Genomic DNA, 27,866 nt, shown 5'->3' with positions numbered 1-27,866 from the left:
CGGCTCCGGCTCCGCTCGGTGCGCGGCTCCCGGGGGTCCCGGCCCATGGCGGGGCGCTGAGCCCCCCGACCCCCACCATGCTCTGGGGGGGCTTCCTCCTGCTCTGCCTGCTCCGCGGGGCGCTGGGCGCAGGTACGGGGGGCTGGGGGGGCGAGCTGCGGGGGGACGGTCGGGATTGGGGGTGCAGAGGGGTCCCAGCCGTGCCCTGGGGGTCTGTCTGGGGGTCCCGGGGGTCGGTGTGCCCCCCCCTCCCTGCTGTGCTTTGGGGGTGTCTCCGTGCCCCCCCAGCCCGCAGGTGCGTGTCCCGCTGCGCCCCGCGAGTGGGGGTCCCGCTCCCCACCCCGTGCTCCCCCCTGCCCCAAAATCTCCGCAGCCAAATTGGGGTGCCAGGACCCCCCATCTGTGCTGGGCAGCGCTGGGACAGAGCGGGGGGGGGCTGTCCCCGCTGCTGGGGGGTCCCTACGCAGGATCCCCCCCCGCCCCACCCCCGTGGCACGGCTGGCGCTGTCCGGGTGAGATTTTGGGGAGCCTTGGGGGGGGGGGGGGGGGGGTGTCTCTGCTCTCTGGGGGGGCTGGACCCCCCTGTGCCCCCAAGGGATGGTAGGTGTGACCCCCAGGCACAGAGCCCCCCTCTGCCTCTACGTCCAGCTCAGCCCTGCTCCCCCCCCTGCCTCAGTTTCCCCTCCCGGAGACCCGGGAGCAGAACGCAGCCCCGGGAGCTCATTAGGCAGCAATTAGCGATTGACTCCCATGGGGTGGCGGTGGGACCCCGCTCCCACGGGCGGGGGGAGCTGTGCAGTGTCCCCGCTTGGGGACAGACGTCCCGGCTGTGTCCCCGCCGTGGGCGAGCTGCCGTCCCCACCGCCTCCGCCCGCGCCGCGCTGCGCTGCCAGAAACCTCCTGATTCTCGGCAGATTTGGTCCCAAATGCCTTTTTTATCCTCCCCCCTCTCCCCAGCCGTGTTTCCGGCCTCCGCGGGGCTGGGGAGATGCGTGGAGGGGGGAGGGAGGCGGTTTTTGGCACCTGCCCTGACACCCGGACCCCGTCCCAGCTGGGGATGCTTGGGGACATCGAGGACACCGGTGCCACATTTGTGTCGCTTTCCTCTTGCTGGGGTCGCGCTGCTGCGTGCGGGGGCTGCCACCGCCACTGGCGGGTGTTGTCCCCAGCTGTCCTCCCCTGGCCGCGGTCGCTGTCACCTGTCCCCGCACCTGCGGCCACCCCCGCCTCTCCATCCCTGCTCGCGGAGCCTCAGCCCCCTCAAACTGGTGTCACACGGGGGACACGACCCCCTGGGGGTGCCGCTGACCCCTCCCCGTGTGTCCCCAGGACGCCCCCCCGGCAGCGAGGCACGGAGGGCTCGGGACGCGGCCGAGGGGACCCGAATCAGCCAGGACCTGGGGGGTGGCAGCCTGGCCATCGACACCCTGCCCGCCAACGAGACCCGCATCGTGGTGAGTGTCCCCGCGTGGGGACCCCCGCCCCGACCCCCGCCCGCATCTGTGCCCCGACCCCCGCCCGGACCCGCTCCGGACCCGCTCCCGCCCCCAGAGCTGTCCCCAGTTCCGCTCCGGGGCTGGATCCCACATCCCACAGGGGTTAATTACACCCCAGAGAGGATAATTACACCCCAGAGCGGATAATTACAGCCCCGGGATCCCTCCCAGCCCTGCCCGTGCTTCGCTGTGCGGGTGACACGCGGGGACAACGCCGCTGTCCCCTGGTGTCGAGGGGGGTCCTCTGTTGGTGTCACCTTGTGGGACACCTCCCCCGGCTCTCCCAGCCTAATTACCCGCCCTCAATTAGCTGCGGGTTAATTGTGGCAGCCGCGGGAGTTCCCTGCGCTCTCGGCGGGGGATGGGAGAGGTTTTTGGAGGACGGTGACACGTCCCGCTGGTTTTGGTGGCACTCAGGGGACAAAGCGGCTTTTACTCTGCTCCAGCTCATCCTTCGGGCACGGAGAGGAACCATGAAAAATCCCAATGTGGAAATGCTTAAAAATACCCCAAAAGCAGCGCTGATATTTTGGAGATGCTGGGGAACCGCAGGGAGGGTGTGATGGTGCTTGTGGAGGGAAAAGCAGCAATTTCCTGTTTTGGGAATTTTTGGGATCCAGTTTTTGGGATCTGCCCCTGGATTGGGGCCACGGACAAGGTCACAGGTGCATGTCACCCTCTGCAGGGCCTGGAGGGGTTTTTCCCTCTCTCCTCCCAAAATTACCCCAAGTTTGGGGGCATTTTATTATTTATTTTATTATTTAATATTCAAATGTTATTATTTAAGAAACAATTTTTTCCACTTTTCTCCAAAAAATATTTTTCCCCAAACCTATTTAAATAACCCCAAACCTATTAAAAAAAAACAAACCCAAATTAAACCTACTTTCTAAAAAAACCCTTCAAAAATTCTTACCCAACTTTACCCTAAACCCAAACAAATACATTGTCCTGGATTTTCCCTGGGTCTATCTCAGATTTTTCCTGGGTTTATCCCGCATTTTTCCGGGACTTTTCCCAGATTTTTTCTGGCTTTATCCTGGATTTTTCTGGGATTTTCCCCAGGTTTTATCCCGGATTTTTCCTGGGTTTATCCCAGATTTTTCTAGGATTTATCCCAGGTTTTTCCCTGGATTTATCCCTGGATTTTCCTGGATTGATCCCGGATTTTTCCTGAATTTTTCCTGCATTTTTCCCAGATTTTTCCCGGATTTTTCCTGCATTTTTCCCGGATTTCCCCCAGATTTTTCCTGGATTTTTCCTGGATTTATCCCTGCTTTTCCACGCTGGATTTATTCTGAATTTCCCCCAGATTTATCCACGCTATCCTGCATTTTCCCCGGATTTTCCCCCGATTTTCCCCGGATTTATCCCTGCTGTGCATCTGGCGCCCTCCCACCCCGCGGGTCCCCCGTGCCACCCTGTCCCCGTGTCCCCCCGTGTCCCCGCAGGAGGACAACCACAGCTATTACGTGTCGCGGCTCTACGGCCCGGGGGACGCGCGGGCCCGGGGGCTCTGGGTGGAGCTGGCCGGCAACGGGAGCCGCGTCCGGGTGCACGGGATCCTCTCCAACACGCACCGGCAGGCCTCGGTGAGCCCCGGGTGTCCCCGTGTCCCCTCCCTCGGTGAGCCCCGCTGGCCCCGTGTCCCCTGGCTGAGCCCCACAGTGTCCCCTGGGTGAGCCCCACAGTGTCCCCATGTCCCCTGGGTGAGCCCCACAGTGTCCCCGTGTCCCCTGGGTGAGCCCCACACTGTCCCTGTGTCCCCTGGGTGAGCCCTCCACTGTCCCCTGGGTGAGACCCACAGTGTCCCCATGTCCCCTGGGTGAGACCCACGCTGTCCCCGTGTCCCCTGGCTGAGCCCCACAGTGTCCCTGTGTCCCCTGGGTGAGCCCCACAGTGTCCCCACGTCCCCTGGGTGAGCCCCATGCTGTCCCCGTGTCCCCTGGGTGAGCCCCATGCTGTCCCCGTGTACCCTGGGTGAGCCCCACAGTGTCCCCGTGTCCCCTGGGTGAGCCCCACACTGTCCCCATGTCCCCTGGGTGAGCCCCACAGTGTCCCCATGTCCCCTGGCTGAGCCCTGGCTGTCCCCATGTCCCCTGGGTGAGCCCCACAGTGTCCCTGTGTCCCCTGGGTGAGCCCCGAGTTGTCCCCTGGGTGAGCCCCACACTGTCCCCGTGTCCCCTGGGTGAGCCCCACAGTGTCCCTGTGTCCCCCAGCCTGGCGGGGGTGGCCCAGGGACACTGGGGGCCCTGTGAGAGGCTTGGGGAGCTCCAGGGTTTGGGAAGTGTTTGTGGCCTCCTGCTTGTCCCAGGGAGGAAGGAGCATGCAGGCCCCTCTCCCCATCCCTCTCTCCCTCTCTCCCCATTCCCTCTCTCTGTCTCTCCCCATCCCTCTCTCCCCATTCCCGGTTTTCCCAAGGGCTCAGTGTGTCTGTCTGTCCCTCTCCCCACCCCACAGAGGGTTGTCCTGTCCTTTGACTTCCCCTTCTACGGCCACCTCCTGCGGCAGGTCACCATCGCCACCGGCGGTGAGCGGGGCCGGGACGCGGCTGGGATCCGTGGGATGGGATGGGATGGGATCCGTGGGATGGGATGGGATGGGATCCGTGGGATGGGATGGGATGGGATGGGATGGGATGGGATGGGATGGGATGGGATGGACAGGATGGGATCCATGGGATGGGATTGATGGGATCCGTGGGATGGGATGGGATGGCATCCATGGGATGGGATGGGGTGGGATAGGATGGGATCCTTGGGATGGGATGGGATCCATGGGATGGGATGGAGTCCATGGGATGGGGTGGGATTGATGGGATCCGTGGGATGGGATCGATGGGATGGGATGGGATTGATGGTACGGGCTGGGATGGATGGGATGGGATGGGGAGGATGCATTGTGTTGCGATGCCCACAGCAGGGCCTGGACACGGCTCTGGCGCTGGCTCTACCCTCAACCCCCCATCCCTGAGCCCCAGGGAGCTCAGAGAACGGGACCCAGCCCTTCCAACCCCTCCCTGCACCCCAAATCTCTTTGGGGAGTCAGCAGCTGCTGCTCCCTCTGCTCCTGCAGAGACTGGGGGGGCACAGGGGGGTCAGAGAGGAAATCCAGAGGGGATCCCTAAAGAAAGGGATGGGTGGGGCAGGAAGGAGGAAGGTGAGCTTCATCCCCTGCCCACTCAGGCTTTATCTTCACGGGGGACGTCATCCACCGCATGCTCACGGCCACGCAGTACATCGCCCCGCTCATGGCCAACTTCAACCCCAGCTACTCCCGGGACTCCACCGTGCGGTACCTGGACAACGGTGAGTGCAGCCCCCTGCCCCTCCCTCGGCCAGGAGGGCGGGGACACACCTGGCTCAGCTCTGCTCAGCTCTGCTCAGCTCTGCTCTGTTCAGCTCTGCTCTGTCACTGCCGAGGCAGGAGTGGATCAGAAGTTCCTTCTCTCCCCGTCCCTCTCTCTCCCCGTCCCTCTCTCTCCCCGTCCCTCTCTCTCCCCGTCCCTCTCTCTTCCCCATCCCTCTCTCTCCCATCCCCTCTCTCTCTCCCATCCCTCTCTCCCATCCACTCTCTCTCCCATCCCCTCTCTCTCCCATCCCTCTCTCTCCCCATCCCTCTCCCCCATCTCTCTCTCTCCCATCCCTCTCTTTCCTCATCCCTCTCTCCCCATCCCTCTCTCCATCCCTCTCCCATTCCCTCTCTCTCCCATTCCCTCTCTCTTCCATTCCCTCTCTCTCCCATTCCCTCTCTCTCCCATTCCCTCTCTCTCCCATTCCCTCTCTCTCCCATTCCCTCTCTCTCCCATTCCCTCTCTCTTCCATTCCCTCTCTCTTCCATTCCCTCTCTCTCCCATTCCTTCTCTCCCCATTCCCTCTCTCTCCCCATCCCTCTCTCCATCCCTCTCTCCCCATTCCCTCTCTTTCTCCATCCCTCTCTCCATCCCTCTCTCCCCATCCCCTTCTCTCCCCATCCCCTTCTCTCCCCATCCCCTTCTCTCCCCATCCCCTTCTCTCCCCATCCCCTTCTCTTCCATCCCCTTCTCTTCCATCCCCTTCTCTCCCATTCCCTTCTCTCCCATTCCTTCTCTCCCCATTCCCTCTCTCTCCCCATCCCTCTCTCCATCCCTCTCTCCCCATTCCCTCTCTTTCTCCATCCCTCTCTCCATCCCTCTCTCCCCATCCCCTTCTCTCCCCATCCCCTTCTCTCCCCATCCCCTTCTCTTCCATCCCCTTCTCTTCCATCCCCTTCTCTTCCATCCCCTTCTCTTCCATCCCCTTCTCTCCCATTCCCTTCTCTCCCATTCCCTTCTCTCCCATCCCCTTCTCTTCCATCCCCTTCTCTTCCATCCCCTTCTCTCCCATCCCCTTCTCTCCCATCCCCTTCTCTCCCATTCCCTTCTCTCCCATCCCCTTCTCTCCCATCCCCTTCTCTCCCATTCCCTCTCTCTCCCATTCCCTCTCTCTCCCATCCCTCTCTCTCCCATCCCTCTCTCCATCCCTCTCCCACCCAGTTTCGCTCTGCTCCCATCGGGTACCTCAGGCTGGGGGGCTGAGCTGCCCTTTGGATGGAGCAGGGGATGGAGGGAAGGTCTGAGCCGCTCTGGTGCCCGCAGGGACGCTCTTTGTGGTGCAGTGGGACAAGGTTTACCTGCAGGGCAGGGAGGACGTGGGCAGCTTCACCTTCCAGGCCGCCCTGCACAGCAGCGGCAGGATCGTCTTCGGCTACAAGGAGGTGAGGGAGGAATGGGGCTGGGATGGGGCTGGGAGGGGGCTGGGACATTCCCGGGACGTGTCCCACCCTCTGTGTCCCCTCTGTGTCCCCTGTGTGTCCCCTCTGTCCCCGGCAGGTCCCCGTGCCCGTGCTGCAGATCAGTGCCAGCCAGCACCCCGTCAAGGCCGGGCTCTCCGACGCCTTCATGGTGCTCAACCCTTCCCCCGAGGTGCCGGGTGAGTGCGGGGGAGCCGATCCCGCAGGGACAGGGCTGGGATGAGGGCTGGGATCCTCATCTGGGGGGGATTTCAGGGTGGGGGAACGCCCTGCTCGGGTTCCCAGCGAGGGTCGGGAGGGCTGCGGGGTTTGCGCGCCCCTCGTTTTCCCTGTGAGCCTTTTTGGGATCCCTCTCTTTTTGGGATCCCTCTCTTTTTGGGATCCCTCTCTTTTTGGGATCTCTCTCTTTTTGGGATTTCTCTCTGGGGTCCATTTTGGGGTCCATTTTAGGATCTCTTTTTGGGATCCCTTTTTGGGATCCCTCTCATTTTGGGATCCCTTTTTGGTATCGCTGTCATTTTGGGATCTCTCTCTTTTTAGGATCCCTTTTTGGGGTCCATTTTGGGGTCCCTTTTTGGGATCCCTTTGGGGGATCTCTTTGGGATCCCTTTTTGGAATACCTTTTTGAGATCTCTTTTGGGATCCCTTTTTGCGGTCCGTTTTGGGATCCCTTTTTTGGGATCCCATTTTGGGATCCCATTTTGGGATCCCATTTTGGGGTCCACTTTGGGATCCCTTTTGTGATCCCTTTTTGAGATCTCTTTTGGGATTCCTTTTTGGGGTCCATTTTGGGATCCCTTTTTGGGATCCCTTTTTGGGATCCCTTTTTGGAATCCCTTTTTGGAATCCCTTTTTGGAATCCCTTTTTGAGTTCTCTTTTGGGATTCCTTTTTGGGGTCCATTTTGGGATTTCTTTTTGGGATCCCTTTTTGGGACCCCTTTTTGGTATGCATCTCCCCATGGCCTCACACATCCCCAGGAGCTTTTCCCTGATTCCCAGCTGATGAGGAAGAGGAGGGAAATCCAATCCTTCCTCAATTCCAAAGGAAGCTGCAGGTGGACAGGAGGCTCGGGGGGTGCAGGGTGCCCCCTCCCCACGGAGATGGGAGCTTTGGGGGGGTCTGCAGCTGCCCCCAGAGATGGGACAACTGAGAGGCATTAAAAAAACCTTTTATTCTGTTTTCCCTCTCATGTGAAGGGTGAGACAATACAGATGTAATAATTCACACCACCACAATCAGAAACCAATTAATTCCTAATTACAAAACACCAGAAGCGTTTTTTGGCTTTTCAGCTTTTGCTGCACCATAAATGCCTCAAAGTCAGCGTTTCTTATCTCGAGGTTGGTACACAGACACTCATTTAAAAAAAAAAAACACAATCGTGCTCTCATCCCTGGCATGTGAGGATGCTGATTCCCCGTGTGTTTTTCGGGGCTCCCCAAAAATTCCCTCCCAGCCTCCCCAGCCGCGCAGAGCCCAGCCCTGCCCCTCCCCGTTCCTTCGGAGCCATCTGGCCCCGGTTTGTTCCGTGCTCCCGCCCTCCCCTCCCCTCCTTGGGCCGCTCCCTCGGTCCCCGCGGAGCTCCCGGGCCGGGGGAAGCCGGGTGGAGAGGAGGAGGAGGAGGAGGAGGAGGAGGAGGAGGAGCAGGGCTGGGGGATGCGGAGCAGCGGAGGATGCTCGTCCTGCTCCTCCCCGATCCACCGCGGTGACAAAGGCGGTGCCAGGGGAGCACCCGGGCGGTGTCACCACCCCGAGCAGGGACAGACCCCGCTGGAGGGTGGGGCAGGGGGAGATTTTTGGGGGGAAGCAGCTGCAGGAGCCCTGGGAGCGGAGGGTGGTGCCTTGAGAAGGCTGAGCTGGAACTGAGGGCAGAATTACAGAATAAAGCAGGGATTTACTCAAAGGATCTCATCCAGGGATCCACCTGGGGCAGCACCAGAGCCCAGCCAGGGCTGAGCCCAAGGTGAACCAAAATGGTCCCAAAATGGTCCCAAAATGGTCCCAAAATGAACCAAAATTGTCACAAAATGCCACACCGCTCACGGGGTCTCTCACTTTGATCAATTCTGCTCCATTTGCATATTGGAGTTAATTATCCAATTAAGATTTAGCCCATCCAGTCCCATCCTTTTTGTTTTTCTCTCCTCAACCCACGGTGTTTGTGCTCCTGGGCTGAGATTTGGCTCATTTGTCCTTGGTGCCCAGCTGGAGCAGGAATTGTTTTGTCTCCCTGCTCTGTGCACAGAGCTCTCCATCCCATAATATAAAGCCCAGACCCACACACTAAATCAGCACAGGATCTAAAAAAATATAAAAATTAAAACCTGAGGCATCAGGGGGAGTGAGTCAGAGCCGAGGGATGTTTGTTTGGAGCTGTTTGGGAGCGGCTCGGGGCTGGAGCCCGGCCCCTGGCTGGGCTGGGCTTGGCTGGGCTGGGCTTGGCTGAGCCGGGCTTGGCTGGGCTGGGCTTGGCTGAGCCGGGCTCGGCTGGGTTGGGCTGGGCTCTGAGCCCCTCCTGTGCCCTGGCACCTCCCAACCTGTTGGGTGAATTTATTTTTCTGACCCAGAGACGGGACAGCTGTGAGGAATTTGAAAAACTTTTATTTTGAAAAATGTTTGTTTTCGCTCTCATGTGAAGGGTGAGGCGATACAGATGTTGTAATTCCTGCCATCCCAATCAGAAGCCAATTATTTCCTAATTACAGAACATTATTAGTGGTTTTTTTTTTGGCTTTTCAGCTTTTGCTGCACCCTGCATTTCTTATCTCAAGGTTTGTGCACGGACACTCATTTAAAAAACCCACAATCATTTTTGGGTCAGAATTCTGCTAGAAAAAGGCTGAAAAGTGAGGCTGCAATCCAAATTTCCTCCCTGAAGAAGGAGATTGAGCCCAAACCTTCCAGGCTGGGGCTCGTGGATTTGGGGCAGCCTCTCCCCAAACGCTTTGGGGGTCTCAGGGTGGGAGAGGAGATGAGGAGTGGGGGGCACTGGAGAGCGTGGGCAGGTAGCCCAGGTGGGGGGGAGCAGTTCCAGGTGTGCCAGGAGGGGATGGGGGAGCAGTTCCAGGTGCTCAGGGAGGGGGTACCTGGATGGGGGAGCAGTTCCAGGTGTGCCAGGAGGGGTGGGGATGCTGCTGCCCTCGAGCAGGACGTGTCCCTGTGGTTCCACCCCAGAAATGTCACAAATGTTGCTCCCAGCTGCCAGTCCTGCCCTGATCCACACAAAAAGAAAAAGTTTTATTCTTCAGTTTTTCCCCTTAATTCCTGGGTATTCCCCTGCCACAAACCCAAACCCATCCTCCCTCCTGGCAGCTTTTGAGAATTTCCTACAAATCCGTTTCCAACCCCACACCTGGGGCCACCTGTGCCTTCCAGCAGCTCCCCCAGAGCCCAGCCCAGCCCTGGGCAGGGGGGTTAAGCCCAGCCCAGCCCTGGGCAGGGGGATTTAGGCCCGGTTTCAAGCCCAGCTCTGTTGCAGAGTCCCGGCGCCGCACCATCTACGAGTACCACCGCGTGGAGCTGGACACCAGCAGGATCAGCAGCCAGTCTGCTGTGGAGTTCACCCCGCTGCCCAGTGAGTGCCACTGCCCCTGGGCACCCCAAATGCCCCCCACAACCCCCTGGGCACCCCAAATGCCCCCCACAAACCCCAGCAGGTTCTGCATTCCAGCCTGAGCAGGCAGCCAAGGCAGGGCTGGGGGTGCTGGGGGGGGGATGCTGCCCAGCTCCTGGGGTTGGGGGTCTGGGGGGTGGTGGAGGGATGGGGTGCTGTCAGCAGGGAGCAGCTCAGCCTGTCCTGGGGTCCCCAGGGAGCAGCTCAGTCCCACCCTGGGGAGCAGCTCACCCCGTCCTGGGGTCCCAGGGAGGAGCTCACCCCATCCTGGGGTCCCTGGGGAGGGGGTCACCCCATTCTGGGGTCTCCAGCCTGTCCTGGGGTCCCTGGGAAGCAGCTCAGTCCCACCCTGGGGAGCAGCTCAGCCTGTCTTGGGGTCCCCATGGAGCAGCTCACCCCATCCTGGGGTCCTTGAGGAGGAGCTCAGCCCCATCCTGGGGTCTCCAGCCTGTCCTGGGGTCTCCAGCCAATCCTGGGGTCCTTAGGGAGCTGCTCAAACCCCCCCTGGGGAGCAGCTCAGACTGTTCTGGGGTGTCTGGGGAGCAGCTGACCCTGTCCTGGGGTCCCCAGAGGGCAGCTCACCCCCACCCTGGGGTCTCCAGCCTGTCCTGGGGTCCCTGGAGAGCAGCTCAGTCCCACCCTGGGGGCTCCAGCTCAGCCTGTCCTGGGGTCCCTGAGGAGGAGCTCACCCCACCCTGGGGTCCCCAGCTCACCCTGTCCTGGGGTCTCCAGCCTGTCCTGGGGTCCCTGGGGAGCAGCTCACACCCACCCGAGGGTCTCCAGCCATTCCTGGGGTCCCCAGAGGGCAACTCACCCCATCCTGGGGTCCCCAGCTCAGCCTGTCCTGGGGTCTCCAGCCTGTCCTGGGGTCCCTGAGGAGGAGGAGCTCACCCCACCCTGGGGTCTCCAGCCCATCCTGAGGTCCCTGAGGAGCAGCTCACTCCATCCTGGGGTCCCCAGCTCATCCCATCTTGGGGTCTCCAGCCCATCCTGGGGTCCCTGAGGAGCAGCTGAGTCTGTCCTGAACGGTGCTTGGGGAATTTGTGTTTCTCTCTGTGGCCAGGGAGCTGCTGCCCCACCAGACTGGAGCCCCTCTCCCCTCTCTCCTCCCCTCTCTCCCCTCTCCTCTCCCCTCTCTCTTTTTTCGCAGCCTGCCTGCAGCACCAGAGCTGTGAAACGTGCCTGAGCTCGGAGCTGACCTTCAACTGCAGCTGGTGCCACGTCCTGCAGAGGTGCTGCCCCCGTCCCCTCCCCTGCCTGCTGCCCCATCCTTTTGTTTTTTGGGATCATTTCCCCTTTTTTTGTTGTTTTTCGGGGCGCTGCCCTTGACCCGATCTCCAATCCCAAGCCGCTCCAAAGCTGCATTTCCTGGGGGTTTTTACTTCTGGGACCTGAGGCAGGACTGGGATTTTTGTCAGTGAGCTTAAAAACGGCAGAAATTTGTCCAGACTGGGGCTGGGGTCAGCGCAGGGCAGGGAGGGGACAGCGCTGGGGACAGTCCCTGCCCGGCAGGAACGGGGCCGGCAAAGCTGCGGGGGAGGAATTTTCTGATTTTTTGGGCTCGGATGGAGGACGCGGAGCTGTCCCTGCTCTCCTCCAGCTCGGGCAGGGCTGCGCGGAGCGGATTTAATGAGATTGAGGATTTATTGAGAGCTGGCGGCAGGGGAGGGGACCCAGAAACACAGATCCTGTGCCGAGGGCTCCTGCCACCCCCTCCCCGTCCCCGGAGCCCCCCCGAGCAGCTCGGGGTCCCTGGGACACCCCTGAGCAGGGCGGTACGAGGGGACAGTCCCGTCCTGGCGTGGCTTTGGGGACAAAGCTCGAGCCTGGCTCAGGTTTAGGCTGGGCTTTGTTCGAACCCGTCCTTGTCCCGCTCGTTCCCAGTTCCGGGCTCTGCCAAACGGGATCGGGGAGGGCTGGAATGGTTTGGGGTGGGAGAGACCTCGGAGGGCCCCCCAGTGCCACCCCAGTGCCACCCCAGTGCCACCCCAGTGCCACCAGTGCCGCTGTCCCGGGGTGCTCCCAGCCTTGGGACACCGCCAGGGATCCGGGGCAGCCGCGGCTCCTCCGGGAATTCCATCTCAGCCCTTTTCCACCCTCTTTAACCCCTTCTCACCCTCTTTAACCCCTTCTCACCCTCCTTTAATTCTTTGCCACCCTCTTTAACCCTTCCTCGCCTTCTTTAACCCCTTTTTACCCTCTTTTATCATTTTCCACCCTCTTTAACCCCCTTTCCACCCTCCTCTAACCCTTTCTCACCCTCTTTAACCCTTTCCCACTCTCCTCTAACCCCTTTGTCACCCTTTTCACCCTCTTTAACTCTTTTCCACCCTCCTCTAACTCCTTTTCACCCTCTTTAACCCCTTCTCATCCTCCTTTAACCCTTTCCCACTCTTCTCTAACCCATTTTCACCCTCTTTAACCCCTTCTCCCCCTCCTTTAATCCTTTTCCACCCTTCTCTAACCCCTTTTTACCTTCTTTAACCCTTTTCCACTCTCTTTAACCCTTTCTCACCCCTCTTTAACCCCTTTCCACCCTCTTTTAACCATTTTCCACCCTCTTTAACCCTTCCTCATCCTCTTTAACCCCTTTTCCACCCTCCTGTGACCCTTTCTCACCCTCTTTAACCCTTTCTCACCCTCTTTAACCCCTTTTCACCCCCTTTGATCCTTTTCCACCCTCTTTAACCCTTTCTCACCCTCTTTAACCCTTTCTCCCCCAGCTGCTCTTGCTGCTGGTCACTCCTGTCCCCCGGCCCCACGTCCCAGGGGCCAGCTCAGCTTCCCAGTGGGAATTCCAGCTGGCAGGAATGTCCTGGGAATGGAGATCCTCCACAGCCTTGGAGGATCTCCCTGCAGATCCTCCCCAGCCTTGGAGCTGCCACCCCACCCTCGTGATTCCAACCCCGAGTGCTCCCAGCTCTCTCCTCAACAATAAAATCTGTATTTTTTAATTTTTTTTTTATTTTTACCTCTGCTGAGCCCAGAACTGGACTTGAAGCAAAGATCTCAGAAGTTTCTCTGTGGTTTCTCCCTTTTTCCCCGGGGTGTAAATGGATTTTTGCAGGGATTATTTGGGGTTTGAGCCTTTCCAGAAGGTCAGAGCTGCTCTCCATCCCCCGTTCCTGCAGGGAATTTTCGGGCTGGTGTTTGCCTGATGTCATCTGCAGCTCCTGCAGTGTTTTTCCTGTGCAGATGTTGCTGGAAGGAGCCCAGGGAACCTCGTGGGGCTCAGAGCCTTGCCCTGGCACCAAGTCCAGGGAGTGGAAACTGAGACTCGGCCCAGGCCTCTCTCCTCGTTTCCCCTCTCCTTTTCTCCTCATTTCCCCTCTCCTCATTTCCCCTCTCCTCATTTCCCTCTCCTTTTCCCCTGATTTCCCCTCTCCTCCCAACTTTTCTCTCCATTTCTCCTCATTTCCCCTCTCCTCCTGAATTTCCTCTCCTTTCCTCCTGATTTTTGTCTCCTTTTCTCCTGCCTTCCCCCTCCCTTTCCCCTGATTTTTCCTCTCCCCATTTCCCTCTCCTTTTCTCCTGATTTCCCCTCTCCTTTTCCCCTGATTTTCCTTCTTGTCTCCTCATTTCCCCTCTCCTTTTCTCCTAATTTTCCCCTCTCTTTTTCTCCTGTTTTCCCTCTCTTTTCTCCCAATTTCCCTCTCTTTTCCCCCTGATTTTTCATTTCCTCTCCTCATTTCCCTCTCCTTTCCTCCTGATTTCCCCTCTCCTTTTCCCCTGATTTTCCTTCTTGTCTCCTCATTTTCCCCTCTCTTTTTCTCCTGATTTCCTCTCTCCTCCCAACTTTTCATCTCCTTTTCACCTCATTTCCCCTCTCCCCCTGATTTCCCCTCTCCCTTTCTCCTTCTTTCCCCCTCTCTTTTCTCCCAATTTTCCCTCTCCTGTTCCCCTGATTTCCCTCTCCTTTTCTTCTCATTCTCCTCTCTATTTTCTGCCCATTTTCCCTCTCCTTTTCTCATGATTTCCCCTCTCCTTTTCTCCTCATTTCCCTCTCCTTTCCCCCTGATTTCCCCTCTCATTTTCTCCCAATTTCCCCCTCTCCTTTTTTTCCTCATTTTCTCTCTCTTTTCTCCCAATTTTCCTCTCCTTTTCTCCTGATTTCTCCTCTCCTTTTCTCCCAATTTCCCTCTCTTTTCTCCTCATTTTTCCCTCTCCTTTTCTCCTCATTTCCCCTCTCCTTTTGCCTCTCAGTTTTAGCCACACCATGCTGTAAATGCCCGACAGATAATAATCTAAAATTACCCCTCGTGGCTCCTGCCACATGTTTATATTTTATATATATAAAATTTTATTATATAAAATTGCTCTCTTTTTATTCTTTCTCAAAAGTATCCAGTCTTATTTTTAATGCCACTTTTTGAGACTTTTTTCCAATTTCATTTTTCTCTCACCAATATCAGTCCTATTTATAAACCAACATTTCTTATCTCAAAGTTTGTGTGTCAATGCACACCCTGGGAATCTTCTGTTGGGTTTTAAACATTTCATTTCCCTCACTTTCCCACAGCCTGGCCCTGGATAATCCTGATTTTCCCCCACAGGTGCTCCAGTGGCTTCGACCGGTACCGGGAGGAGTGGCTGAGCTACGGCTGCGGCCAGGTGAGCCCGGAGATCCCAGTCCCAAAAAATTCCAGTCCCAAAAAATCCCAATCCCAAAAAATCCCAATCCCCAAAAATCCCAATCCCAAAAAATTCCAATCCCAGTGCCAATAAATCCCAGTCCCAATCCCCAAAAAAATCCCAGTTCCAATCCCAGTCCCAATAAAGCCCAGTCCCAATCCCAATAAATCCCAATCCCAGTCCCAGTCCCAATAAATCCCAATAAATCTCTGTCCCCCTCCCAGTCCCAGTTCAGTCCCAATCCCAATAAATCCCAGTGCCAATAAATCCCAGTGCCAATAAATCCCAGTCCCAATCCCAATAAATCACAGTCCCAGCCCCAGTTCAGTCCCAGTTCAGTCCCAGTCCCAATCCCAATAAATCCCAATAAATCTCAGTCCCAATCCAAAAAAATCTCTGTCCAAATCCCAATCCAAATAAATCCCAGTCCAAATAACTCCCAGTCCCAGTTCAGAGCCAATCCCAATAAATCCCAATCTCAATCCCAATCCAAATAAATCCCAGTCCCAATTCCAGTCCCAGTTCAGTCCTAATCCCAATCAATCCCAGTCCCAGTCCCAATCCCAGTCCCAATCAATCCCAGTCCCAATCCCAGTCCCTATCCCAGTCCAAATCAGTCCCAGTCCCAATCAGTCCCAGTCCCAATCAATCCCAGTCCCAATCAATCCCAATCCCAATCATTCCAGTCCCAATCCCAGTCCCTTCCTGAGGGCAGGGATGGGGCTGAGCCACAGGAGATCCGTGGCCCAGCTCAAAAAATGGATGTGTGACCCCATGGTGCCCTGGATTAGACTGAGCATCCCTGGGGATTTCCCTTGGGATTTCCCTTTGTTCCCTGTAGATAACCCTGGATTTCCCTTGGATATCCCTTTATTCCTTTTTGATATCCCTTTATTCCCTTGAGATACACCTGTAGCTCGTTCTTTATTCCCCTTAAATTTCCCTTTACATCCCTTTATTCCCTTTATTCCCATTTTCCCCCATTTCCCCCTATTACTCCCTTTTGTCCCATTTCCCCCTTTATTCCCATTATTTCTATTTCCCCCTTTATTCCCATTTCCCTCTTTATTGACATTATTCGCATTATTCCCATTTTCCCCTTTTAGTCCCATTTCTCCCTTTATTCCCATTTTTCCTTTTTTCCCTTTATTCCCATTTCCCCCTTTATTCCTATTTTTCCCATTTTCCCCATTATTCCCATTTTCCCCTTTTTGCCCATTTCCCCCTTTATTCCCATTTTTCCCATTTCCCCCTTGATTCCCATTTTTCCCATATTCCCCATTATTCCCATTTTTCCCTTCATTCCCATTTTTCTCCTCCTCCTGGAGCGTGACTCTTGCTCACTGCAGGCAGGGAGGGACGAGCAAAAACTCCCCAGGATCAGCTCTGACCAAACATCTGCTTCTGCTTTGGCCTCTTCTCTTTTTTTTTTTTTTTCTTTTTTTCTTTTTTTTTTTTTCTTATTTTTGTTTGCTTTTTGTGGCTTTTGTTTTTTTGCTTCGATTTCAATGGGAGTTTTTTATTTGGTTTATTTGTTTTGGTTTGTTTTGGTTTTCTCTGGTTTGTTTTGTTTTGTTTTATGTGGGGTTTTTTTTGGTGGGTTTTTTTTTGGTGGTTTTTTTGGGGGGTGATTTCTTAGTGATTTTATTCTACTTTCCTACTGAAAACTCAGCTTTATTTCCTATTAACCACGGGGTTGATTTATTTCCTATTAACCTATTAATTCCTATTAATTTATTTCCTATGATTTCCTATTAACCTATTAATTCCTATTAATTCCTATTAATTCCTATTAATTTATTTTCTATTATTTCCTATTAACCTATTAATTCCTATTAATTTATTTCCTATTAATTCCTATTAATTCCTATTAATTCCTATTAATTCCTATTAATTCCTATTAATTCCTATTAATTTATTTCCTTTATTTCCTATTAACCACAGGGCTGAGTGAGGGGAACAGAGGTCACCAGACCTTTTGAGGTCACTGGACCCACATGGGACAAATCCCCCAGGATTTTTCCCCAGGATTTGTCCCAGGGTTTGTCCCCAGGGTTTGTCCCCAGGGTTTGTCCCCAGGGTTTGTCCCCAGGATTTGTCCCCAGGATTTGTCCCAGGATCTGTCCCCAGGGTTCGTCCCCAGGATTCATCCCAGAATTTGTCACCTGTCCTGCTGAAATCCTTCCCAAATTTTCCTCCCCTTCTCCTCCCTCCGGGTCCCTCCTTTCCCTCCTGCCCTGCAGGGTTTGACCCCGCGGATCCCTCCTGGAATTCCTGCCGGGCAGGACCAGCTCCAGATTCTCCTTTTAACCCAAATTCTGTTTTTTTCCCGGTCAGTCGGACCAGCAGAGCTGTGCGGAGCTGGCCGAGGGCGGGCACTACTCGGAGCCCCCGGGCAGCTCCGTGTCACCGCAGCCCGGCGCTGTCACCTCCCCCACGGCCTCGCTCTTCCTCGACAGCCTCACCACCGAAGGTGGGTCCGGGACAGGTGACCCCAGATAGGTGACCCCGGCCCTGGACAGGTGACCCCGGCCCCGGGGGTATCCCTGGAAGGGTGACCCTGGCTCTGGGGGTGTCCCTGGACAGGTGACCCCGGCCCTGGACAGGTGACCCCGGCCCCGGGGTGTCCCCAGACAGGTGACCCTGGTCCGGGGGGTGTCCCCAGACAGGTGACCCTGGTCCGGTGGGTGTCCCTGGAAGGGTGACCCTGGCTCTGGGGGTGTCCCTGGACAGGTGACCCCAGCCCTGGACAGGTGACCCTGGCTCTGGGAGTGTCCCCAGACAGGTGACCCTGGCTCTGGGGCTGTCCCTAGACATGTGACCCTGGCCCTGGAGGTATCACTGGAAGGGTGACCCTGGCTCTGGGGTGTCCCCAGACAGGTGACCCCGGCCCTGGAGAGGTGACCCCAGCCTTGGACAGGTGACCCCGGCCCTGGGGGTGTCCCTGGACAGGTGACCCCGGCCCTGGACAGGTGACCCCGGCCCTGGGGGTGTCCCCGGACAGGTGACCCCATCCCTGAGCCCTGGGACAGGTGACCCCACACCTACAGCCCTTATCCCGATCCCTGGGAGGTGATTCCCCATCCCCAGGGCAGGGGCAGCTCCCACCGTCCCAACCCCGTCCTTGGGGAGGGATGAGACCAGGGACATGATGGGAATGGCAGCCGAGAGGTGACATTGGGGCAGCGAGGCACGGGGGGAAGAGTTTTGGGGTTTTCCCAGCTTTTTTTTATCCATTTGTGAAGGTCAGAGAGCAACCAAGCCCTGGTGGGAGAATCCTTGGCATCCTAAAGGGGTCGATCCCAGAGAGAGGGGGTTGGGATTTCGCTGGTGCCAGGACTCTCAGCCTGGAATTCCCGCGGTGATCGCTCATTTCTTGGGATCGCTGCTCCACAAAAAGCCCCGAGCTTCCCTGGAGACCCCCGGCATCCCGAGCTCCATAATCCCATTAACGCGGGGCCGGCTCCGCCGAGCCTGGCGCAGGTAGCGCCGCAATTTGGCCGCTTAATAGTCCCTAAAGCAAAGTGCTAATTAGGATAAATAGAAAGGAGCGTCGGTAATTGTCCTTCAGCGCCAGGAAGGAGCTGGGTGGGGGAACGAGCCCCTGCCTGGCAGGGCTGACTTTGAAAGGAGCAATTAAAGGCAAAGAGGGAGGGAGGTTGGAACTCCGCCGAGAGATTGTTTTCCAGCCCGTCGCTGGTTCTTGGAAAAAAGGAGCGAGAGGCTCTGTGTGACACAGAGCATGAAGTTAATTTGTGATCTTGGAAGGGAGAAACGGCAGCTGCAGCGGGAGGGGAGTGGGGAACGGCAGAGGAGCGGCTCCACCAGGGACGGGGCCTGGCCCTCAGTGTCCTCTTCAGCCAGCCTGGAGCTGTGTCCTTCCCACCAGCCCGGATCCCTGGATCTGTGTCCTTCCATCCAGCCCGGATCCCTGGATCTGTGTCCTGTCCATCCAGCCCGGATCCCTGGAGCTGTGTCCTTCCCACCAGCCCAGATCCCTGGAGCTGTGTCCTTCCCACCAGCCAGGATCCCTGGATCTGTGTCCTTCCATCCAGCCAGGATCCCTGGATCTGTGTCCTTCCATCCAGCCAGGATCCCTGGATCTGTGTCCTTCCATCCAGCCAGGATCCCTGGATCTGTGTCCCTTCCCACCATCCCAGATCCCTGGATCCGTGCCCTCCCCAGCCAGCCCCGTTTTTGGATCCTCATCCCTTCCCAGCCCCCCTGGTTCTGCTCCTGGAGCTCTGGTGCATGGCCAAGCCCTGGGAATTCTGGATTGGGATTTGGAATCCCAGCCCTGGCAGTTCTGGGTCAGGGTTTGGAATCCCAGCCCTGGCAGTTCTGGATCAGGGTTTGGAATCCCAGCCCTGGCAGTTCTGGATCAGGGTTTGGAATCCCAGCCCCGGGAGTTCTGGATCAGGGTTTGGAATCCCAGCCCCGGGAATTCTGGATCAGGGTTTGGAATCCCAGCCCCGGCAGTTGTGGATCAGGACATGGAATCCCAGCCCCGGGAGTTCTGGATCAGGGTTTGGAATCCCAGCCCTGGCAGTTCTGGATCAGGGTTTGGAATCCCAGCCTTGGCAGTTCTGGATCAGGGTTTGGAATCCCAGCCCTGGCAGTTCAGGATCAGGGTTTGGAATCCCAGCCCCGGGAATTCTGGATCAGGGTTTGGAATCCCAGCCCCGGCAGTTCAGGATCAGGACATGGAATCCCAGCCCTGGCAGTTCAGGATCAGGATTTCGGGTGATGCCCACCCTGTGGAGCGGCTGAGGGGCAGATCCTGGTCTGGTGGATCCTTCCAGAAGGAGCGGAGGGGCGGCGCTGGCTCTGGACCATCCCGTGGGGTTGTTCGGGGTGCAGACCCCACGGGACACCCAGGGAGGGCTCCGAGCCCCCCGAGGAGCAGAACGACCCCTGACCCCTCCCTGGGGACATCTGCGCCCCCGGTGCCACCTCGGGTGGGACACCCACGCCCCACCCCCGCCCAGCCCTTTCCAGATGCTTCCTTTTCCCACAGAGCCTCAAACCCGCCCCACATCCCGTCCAGGGGGAGGATTTGGGTGGAAAACACCCGATTTCTGATACCACTGGAAACTCCTGAATTTCTGTTTTGCTGTTTTCTCCTTTCAGACGACACCAAACTCAACCAGTTCGCAGGAGGGGAGGGTAAGGAAAGCCTTCACCCCTCTCCCTGCTCCAGGGGAACGCGGAATTCCCTGGATTTGGGTGCACAGGGACCCCAGAGTGATCAATCCCTGTCCTCACCTTGATTAGCAATTAGCAATTAGTAATGAGCAATTCCAGCCAGTGAAAAAAGCTGGGATGAGAGTTTTGTATTTGAATTATTTTTATTATTTCATTTTTTAAATTATATTTTAATTATTTTATGATATTTTTATTGTTTGAATTGGTTTTATTGTTTGAGTATTTTATTTTTATGTTTTGGTTGTTTGGTTTTTTAAAAATTATTATTGATTTATGTGGTTTGGATTTATGAGGGGTTTATCATGATATGATATGATATATAATGTAATATAATGTAATATAATGTAATATAATGTAATATAATGTAATATAATGTAATATAATGTAATATGATGTAATATGATGTAATATGATGTAATATGATATAATATAATATAATACTATATCATATCATACTAATAACATATGATATGATATGATATGATATTATATCAATCATATATTATAGTGACATTATATATTATTCTATCATCATATTCTATTATTATTTTATTATTAATTATTTTTATTATTGCTTTTTTTTATTTATTACTGAAAACAGTTATAGCATTTAAAGTTTTTTTTTACTTAGTGTAAGCTTTTTTTGAAAAACTTAATTTTGCTGGCAATAATTTGTTATTTGGATCAGGATAATAATTGGAATAATTTTATCCTTGAAAGGATAAGGAATAGAAAAAGGAATAAGGATAAGGAATAGAAAAAGTACTTGAATAAATTTAATTTTTTTTTAATTTGTAAATTTTGAAAATATGTAATTTTTTTAATTTTTCAATTTTGGAAATTTTGAGAACTTTAAATTCTAAATTTTGTAAATATTTTTCTATTTCGTAAATCAAAATTTTTAATTTTAAATTTTGACAATATTTTTATATTTTAAATTTTATATTTTGTAAATATTTTAAAATTTTTAACTTTAAAATTTGTCAATATTTTTACATTATAAATTTTAAATTTGGTCAATATTTTTTAATTTTAAAATTAATAAAATTAATAATTTGTAAATATTTTTAAATTTTAATTTTTTAATTTTAAAGTTTGTAATTTTATTTTAAATTTTAAACGTAGCAGCTTTCTGCAAGCCTGCTGACCGTGTCCTTTCCCCCAGGGAGCCGCCTGCCCTCGGGGGGCGCCCCCATCCCCACGGGCACCCTGGTGGCCGTCGTGGTGGCCGTGCTGGGGCTGGCCGGGGCCATCCTGGCCGGGATCTACGTCAGCGGCCACCCCACGTCCAGCGCCGCGCTCTTCTTCATCGAGGTCAGCCCTGCCGGGGATCCTCCTCATCCTCTTCATCCTCCTCATCCTCTTCATCCTCTTCATCCTCTTCCTCCTCCTCATCCTCCTCCTCATCCTCCTCCTCATCCTCCTCCTCATCCTCCTCCTCATCCTCCTCCTCATCCTCCTCCTCATCCTCCTCCTCATCCTCCTCCTCATCCTCCTCCTCATCCTCCTCCTCATCCTCCTCCTCATCCTCCTCCTCATCCTCCTCCTCATCCTCCTCCTCATCCTCCTCCTCATCCTCCTCCTCATCCTCCTCTTCCTCCTCTTCCTCCTCTTCCTCCTCTTCCTCCTCTTCCTCCTCTTCCTCCTCACCCTCCCATCCTCCTCACCTTCCTCACCCTCCCATCCTCCTCTTCCTCCTCTTCCTCCTCTTCCTCCTCTTCCTCCTCTTCCTCCTCTTCCTCCTCTTCCTCCTCTTCCTCCTCTTCCTCCTCTTCCTCCTCTTCCTCCTCTTCCTCCTCACCCTCCCATCCTCCTCACCTTCCTCACCTTCCTCACCCTCCCATCCTCCTCATCCTCCTCATCCTCCTCATCCTCCTCATCCTCCTCATCCTCCTCATCCTCCTCATCCTCCTCTTCCTCCTCTTCCTCCTCTTCCTCCTCTTCCTCCTCTTCCTCCTCTTCCTCCTCATCCTCCCACTGTCCTGGGCCTGGGTCCTTCCCAGCCAGCCCAGATCCGTCAATCCGTGATCCTGGATCCGTGTCCTCCCCACCCTCTCAGATCCCTGGACCCACATCCTCTCCATCTCAAATCCCTGGATCTGTGTCCTTCTCCCATCTCAGATCCCTGGATCCATGATCCTGGATCTGTGCCCCTCCCACCCTCTCAGATCCTTGGATCCACATCCTCCCCATCTCAGATCCCTGGATCCATGTCCCTCCCACCATCTCAAATCCCTGGATCTGTGTCTTTCCTCATTTCAGATCCTTGGATTTGTGTCCTTCCCCCATCTCAGATCCCTGGATCCGTGATCCTGGATCCTGGATCTGTGTCCTCCCCCCCATCTCAATTCCCTGAATCCGTGTCCTTCCCCCATCTCAGGTCTCTGGATCCCCCATTATTTTTTCCTCATTATTTTCCGCCCCATTTTCCCATTTTCCCCCCATTTCTCCCTCCCATTTTCTCTCCCATTCTCCCCCCACCCCCCCCATTTTTCCCCCATTTCCTCCACATTTTTCTCCTGATTTTCCCCCCATTTCCCCCTATTTCTCCCCATTTTCTCCCATTTTTCTCCCCCCATTTTCCCCCATTTTTCTCCCCCATTTCTCTCCCATTTCTCCCCATTTTCTCCCCCCATTTCTCCCCATTTTTCTCCCCCCATTCCCCCCAATTCCCCCCCATTTCTCCCCCCATTTTCCCCCCATTTCCCCCCCTTTTCCCAGCAGGAATCTGGGCCCAGGGCCCTGTCCCATTTGTCACCTGCCCCGTTTCTGTCCCCAGCGGAGGCCGCACCGCTGGCCCGCCATGAAATTCCGGAACCACGGCAGCCACGGCTCCTATGCCGAGGTGGAGGCGGCCAGCCAGGAGAAGGAGGGGTTTGTGGAGGCTGAGCAGTGCTGAGCGCTTCTCCCGAGGGATCCACCCCGAGGGATCCACCCCGAGGGATCCACCCTGCCGGATCCACCCTGCGGGATCCACCCCGAGGAATTCTGACAAATCCCAAGGAATCCATCCCAAGGAATCCTGACAAATCCCAAGGAATCCATCCTGAGGAATCATCCTGAGAGATCCATCCCAAGGAATCCCGAGGGATCCACCCCGAGGAATCCTGACAAATCTCAAGGAATCCCAAGCAATCCATCCTGAGGAATCCTGACAAATCCCAAGGAATCCATCCTGAGGAATCCATCTGGAGGAATCAATCTCAAGGAATCCTGAGGAACCTATCCCGTGGAATCCATCCCATGGAATCCATCCTGAGGAATCCTGACAAAACCTGAGGAATCCATCCCGAGGAATCCATCACAAGGAATCCATCCTGAGGAATCCATCCTGAAAAATCCATCCTGAAGAATCAATCTCAAGGAATCCCGAGGAATCCATCCCGAGGAATCCATCCTGAGGAATGCATCAAGAGGAATCCTGAGGAATCAATCTCAAGGAATTCCAAGGGATCCATCCCGAGGAATCCTGACAAAACCTGAGGAATCCATCCCAAGGAATCCCAAGGAATCCATCCTGACGAATCCTGAGGAATCCGTCTTAAGGAATCCTAATAAATCCTGAGGAATCCATCCCAAGGAATGACAAGGAATCCTGAAAAATCCTGAGGAATCCATCCCGAGCAATCCTGAGGAATCCATCCCAAAGAATCCTGAGGAATCCCAAGGAATCCATCCCAAGGAATCTCAAGGAATCCTGAGGAATCCATCCTGAATAATCCCAAGGAATCCACCCTGAGGAATCCACCCTGAGGAATCCATTCCAAGAAATCCATTCCAAAGAATCCCAAGGAATCCTGAGGAATCCATCCTGAGGAATCCCAAGGAACTGATCCTGAGGAATCCATCCTGAGGAATCCATCCTAAGGAATCCATCCCAAAGAATCCCAAGGAATCCTGAGGAATCCATCCTGAATAATCCCAAGGAATTGATCCTGAGGAACTACAAGGAATCCATCCTGAGGAATCCATTCCAAAGAATCCCAAGGAATCCTGAGGAATCCACCCCAAGTCATCCATCCCAAGGAATCTCAAGGAATCCTGAGGAATCCATCCCAAGTCATCCATCCCAAGGAATCTCAAGGAATCCTGAGGAACCCATCCAGAAGAATCCTGAGGAACCCATCCAGAAGAATCCTGAGGAATCCATCCCAAGGAATCCTGAGGAACCCATCCAGAAGAATCCCGAGGAATCCATCCCGAGGAATCCCAAGGAATCCCGAGCCTCCCGTGTCCCAAAGTGCCGGAATCCCTTCATTAATTTCCTAAATTGCTAATTGTGACCTTTGGCCCTGAAGGAGACAGAGAGGAGGGGGGCAATAAATCTGAAATTCCGCCAGAATTGATCCTCTGATGGCCAGGGGGAACAGAGAGGGATTTGGGGACAGAACTCCGGGATAAATCCTGGACTAAACCCAGGATTCAGATCCGTGAGGAGCGCCTGGACGTGGCAGGAAACCTCAAAACCACCCCTTCACCTCATCATTTTTAGGTTTTTTCCCCTAATTTTGCTTCCATTTCGCCCTGCCTGGGACGAGCCCTGGCTCTGGGTGGATTTTGGGGTCCCCTGACCCCAAGAGAGGCTTTGACCCGGGACCCCTCAGCCTCTTCTCCTCCTTCTGTGCCCCCAAAATTCAGGATTCACCTGCAAAATAATCCCTAAACTGAGGGAAAAAACCCACAAAACCCAAATCCAGCAGGAGGTAAATTTCCATTCCCCCACCCCAAAATCTTGTTGCATTATGGATTTTTTTTTCTCCCCCCCACCCCCTTTATTTTTAATTTTCTCCTGCTCCTCAGCTATTTATTCTGATAATCAAATTTTGGGTGTATTTTATCCCCTGGCTGGCTCAGCTGTCACTGCTGGTGATTAGTGCCACAGGCAGGCTCTGTCTAATTAATATTTTCCTTCTCATCTGCTGAATTTATGGAACAATTACAGATAAATATGGATGTTTGGTGGCACTCAGACCCCAAATTTGACTTTCTTGCAGCCCCTGGGGAGGTTTTTATGCTCCATTTTTTTGGCATAAAAGCACCAAAATGCTCCAGCTGAGTCGTGATCGTGCCCAGATTCAGAAGTTTTATTCCCAAATCAAAAATTACCCTAAAAAAATTGGTTTTTTTCCCCAAAGTGGGAAGAAAAAGGGAATTTATCACCCATTTTTTTTACCCCAGATCTGATCTTCTTTGTCATGGTGATGAGTTAATGTGGGTTTTTCTCTGGATTTCACTTTTTTTCCAATGGTTAAATTTTGAATTATTAATTCCAATCGTTTCAGGCTTGGTTTTTCCTGTTTTTCTGCACATGGGAACAGCAAGATTTTGGGTTTTGCTCTTCCCCCGCAGCCCCTGGAACTGCTGGGAAACATCCAAGAGTTTTAAAATGCCACAGATTTAAAGAAAAACAGATTTTAAAGAGCAAGAATTGTACCAGTCCCTGGGGTTTGTGCTGCAGCTGAGATTTTGGGAGAAAATCCGGATTTAGGGAAGGATTCAGGTGAGGAATCCTTCAAATATTAAAAAAAAAAAATCACTTCAAGGTCGTTCATAACCTGAGACTTCTGGGCAAAATTTCACATCCAGGCTTCCTTTTTTAAAAAAAATCTGTTTATTCCCATTAGAAAAATAAAGAATAAATCTATTTTTTCCCATTTTTTTTCCCTGTTCATCCCTCTTTTCCTTCAGGCTGGGAGAAGCTGTGCTAACAATGCAAACAGGTAGGAGTTCATTTAATTTAATTTAATCAGGGTTAAAGAATTCTCCCATCCTGATGCTTTGTTCCGAGTGGAGAAGCAACAGATCTGCAATTAGAGATAGGAACATCCCATTTTTATATCAATATTCTGATGTTTTTATGATAAATTCCATTATTACACACACACAAATCCACGATTTTAGTAGAAAATAAAGAACAATTTAAAAATCTGTCCAAAAATTATTCCCACACCCTCCCAAAACAGGGGGAAAATCACCTCAGAAATGCAAATAAACACAGATTTTTATTTTTTTTTTACCCTGGAAATGCAACCCCAGGTCCAAAGCAGCATCTTGAGCCATAATTAACAGCCCTGACAGCGAGGAGGGAGCAGATTGCTCCAGCAGGGCCCGTGGGTGGAGGAATAAAACCTCAAATAGATGCTCTGAATCTGCATTTTCCAGGAAAAATTCAGCTCTGGGTGCGAGTGGGAGCTGGGAATTTGGGTATTAAATGGATTTATTGTGCCTCACTCAGCAGGGAGGGATGGGGATGGTTTCATTTCTGGGGAAGAACCTGGGGATTTGGGTTTTTTGGGGGGATATTTGCAGGGAAAAGGTGTTTTTAAGGCAGGGTGGAATCGCCTGGAGCTGCTTTTTCCCCTCCCAAAAAGCAGGAATGGGATGAGGAGAGGGCAGAATTCCAGGGTTGGGAATTACCACCACAATCCTCAAAAAAAAAAAGGATTAAAAGGAGAAGGAAACACCTGCATGTTTCCCTTCAGCTGCCACCAGAGGATCCTGGAATCACCTTCGTCTCCCCCCACAATTTTCCTGTTATAAAAGTTGAGGAAAAACCCAATTCTGAACATTTTTGTGTTTATTTTTCTTCCTTTCTCCCATTATCTTTATTCCCTTTCTTCACCCTGCAAATCCCACTGTTTATCCAGCAGGCCAGGCAGGAATTTTTCCCCATTTCCAGGAAAACTCAGCTCAATTTTTCCCTCCTTGATTTCAGCCATCAAACATTGACAGGAGGTTTTTAAAATTTTTTTAAAAAGCTGACAAAATTTCCAGCCTGTGCTGGCAGAACTCATGTAAACCCTTTTTTTTTTTTTGGTTTTTTTTTCCCTGCAAAGAGATGACATCACCGAGGGAAAAAAAAAAGAGATAAAAAACCCTTTGAAATTTGCTTTTTTAAGGGCTGCAAGGAGCAGGTTTGGAAGGATAATTGTGGGTTTGGTGCTCTGAGAGGAGCTGCAGGCAGGTTCCTCCCTGGTGCTGCCCTTGAGGGGTTTTTTCCATGATTTCTCCTGGTTGGTGGAGGATTTTTAACTCCTCCAACTGAGGAGAGGACTTCCAGAATAATGAGAAAACCCAGAATAATGAGAAAGCCCAAAATTCCATAATAAAGAAAAAACCTGAAATTCCAGAATAACGAGAAAGCCAGAAATTCCAGAATAAAGGGAAACCCCAAAATTCCAGAATAATGAGAACCCCCAAAATCCCAGAATAATGAGAAAACTCGAAATTCCAGAATGAGAAAAACCCAAAATTCCAGAATAAAGGGAAAGCCCAAAATTCCAGAATAATGAGAACCCCCAAAATCCCAGAATAATGAGAAAACTCAAAATTCCAGAATGAGAAAACCCAAAATTCCAGAATAAAGGGAAAGCCCAAAATTCCAGAATAAAGAGAAAGCCCAAAATCCAGAATAATGAGAAAACTCAAAATTCCAGAATGAGAAAACCCCAAATTCCAGAATAAAGGGAAAGCCCAAAATTCCAGAATAAAGAAAACCCCCAAAAATCCAGAATAATGATAAAACACAGAATTCCAGAATAAAGAGAAACCCCAACATTCCAGAATAATAAGAAACCTCAGAATTCCTGAATAAAGAGAAAGCCCAAAATTCCAGAATAAAGAAAAAACCCCAAATTCCAGAATAGTGAGAAACCCCAAAATTCCAGAATAATGAGAAAACCCAAAATTCCAGAATAATGAGAAAACCCAGAATTCCAGAATAATTAAAGGTGAGGATTCCTGAGCTCCTTCACCTTTCCCAGCTGGAAGAGGTGGGGATGACTTTGGTAAAATGAGGATCTGTGCTGGCTTCTGGAAGGGTCTGAGAGGAAAAGAGGCACGAGATTGGGTGGGATCCGTGAAAAACAGAGGATCTGGTGCTGGGAATTTGGGATTTCTGGGCAGGGGGCAACAGGAGTGGGGCCTTCATGGCCTGGAGGGGTTGGAGAGCAAAAATGGAGCTGGGAAGGGTTTGGAGTGGTGGGAATAGAAATGGGAAGGGTTTGGAATGATGGGAATGGAAATGGGAAGGGTTGGGAGCGGTGGGAATGGAAATGGGAAGGGTTTGGAATGATGGGAATGGAAATGGGAAGGGTTTGGAGCAGCAGGAATGGAAATGGGAAGGGTTGGGAGCGGTGGGAATGGAAA

General features: G+C 53.2%; 1 protein-coding gene across 1 annotated transcript; it reads left to right on the top strand.

Annotated features, from left to right (window-relative positions):
• On the top strand, window positions 1-25,540 carry PLXDC1 (plexin domain containing 1). The gene is made up of 14 exons (XM_084222261.1): window positions 1-132; window positions 1,330-1,454; window positions 2,948-3,088; window positions 3,957-4,026; window positions 4,682-4,804; window positions 6,112-6,230; window positions 6,346-6,445; window positions 9,747-9,842; window positions 11,032-11,113; window positions 14,435-14,492; window positions 16,851-16,986; window positions 19,644-19,679; window positions 20,884-21,032; window positions 22,498-25,540. Exons 1-14 carry the CDS (start codon window positions 78-80, stop codon window positions 22,615-22,617), a joined length of 1,410 nt encoding a protein of 469 aa, XP_084078387.1. The 5' UTR covers window positions 1-77; the 3' UTR covers window positions 22,618-25,540.
• The last annotated feature ends 2,326 nt before the right edge of the window (window positions 25,541-27,866 follow it).

Source organism: Fringilla coelebs (genome assembly GCF_963513975.1).
Source record: "Fringilla coelebs genome assembly, chromosome: 27".
Classification (NCBI taxonomy): Eukaryota; Metazoa; Chordata; class Aves; order Passeriformes; family Fringillidae; genus Fringilla; species Fringilla coelebs.
The sequence above is the reverse complement of the archived record's forward strand: the minus strand, read 5'-3'. Positions and strand labels throughout refer to the sequence as shown.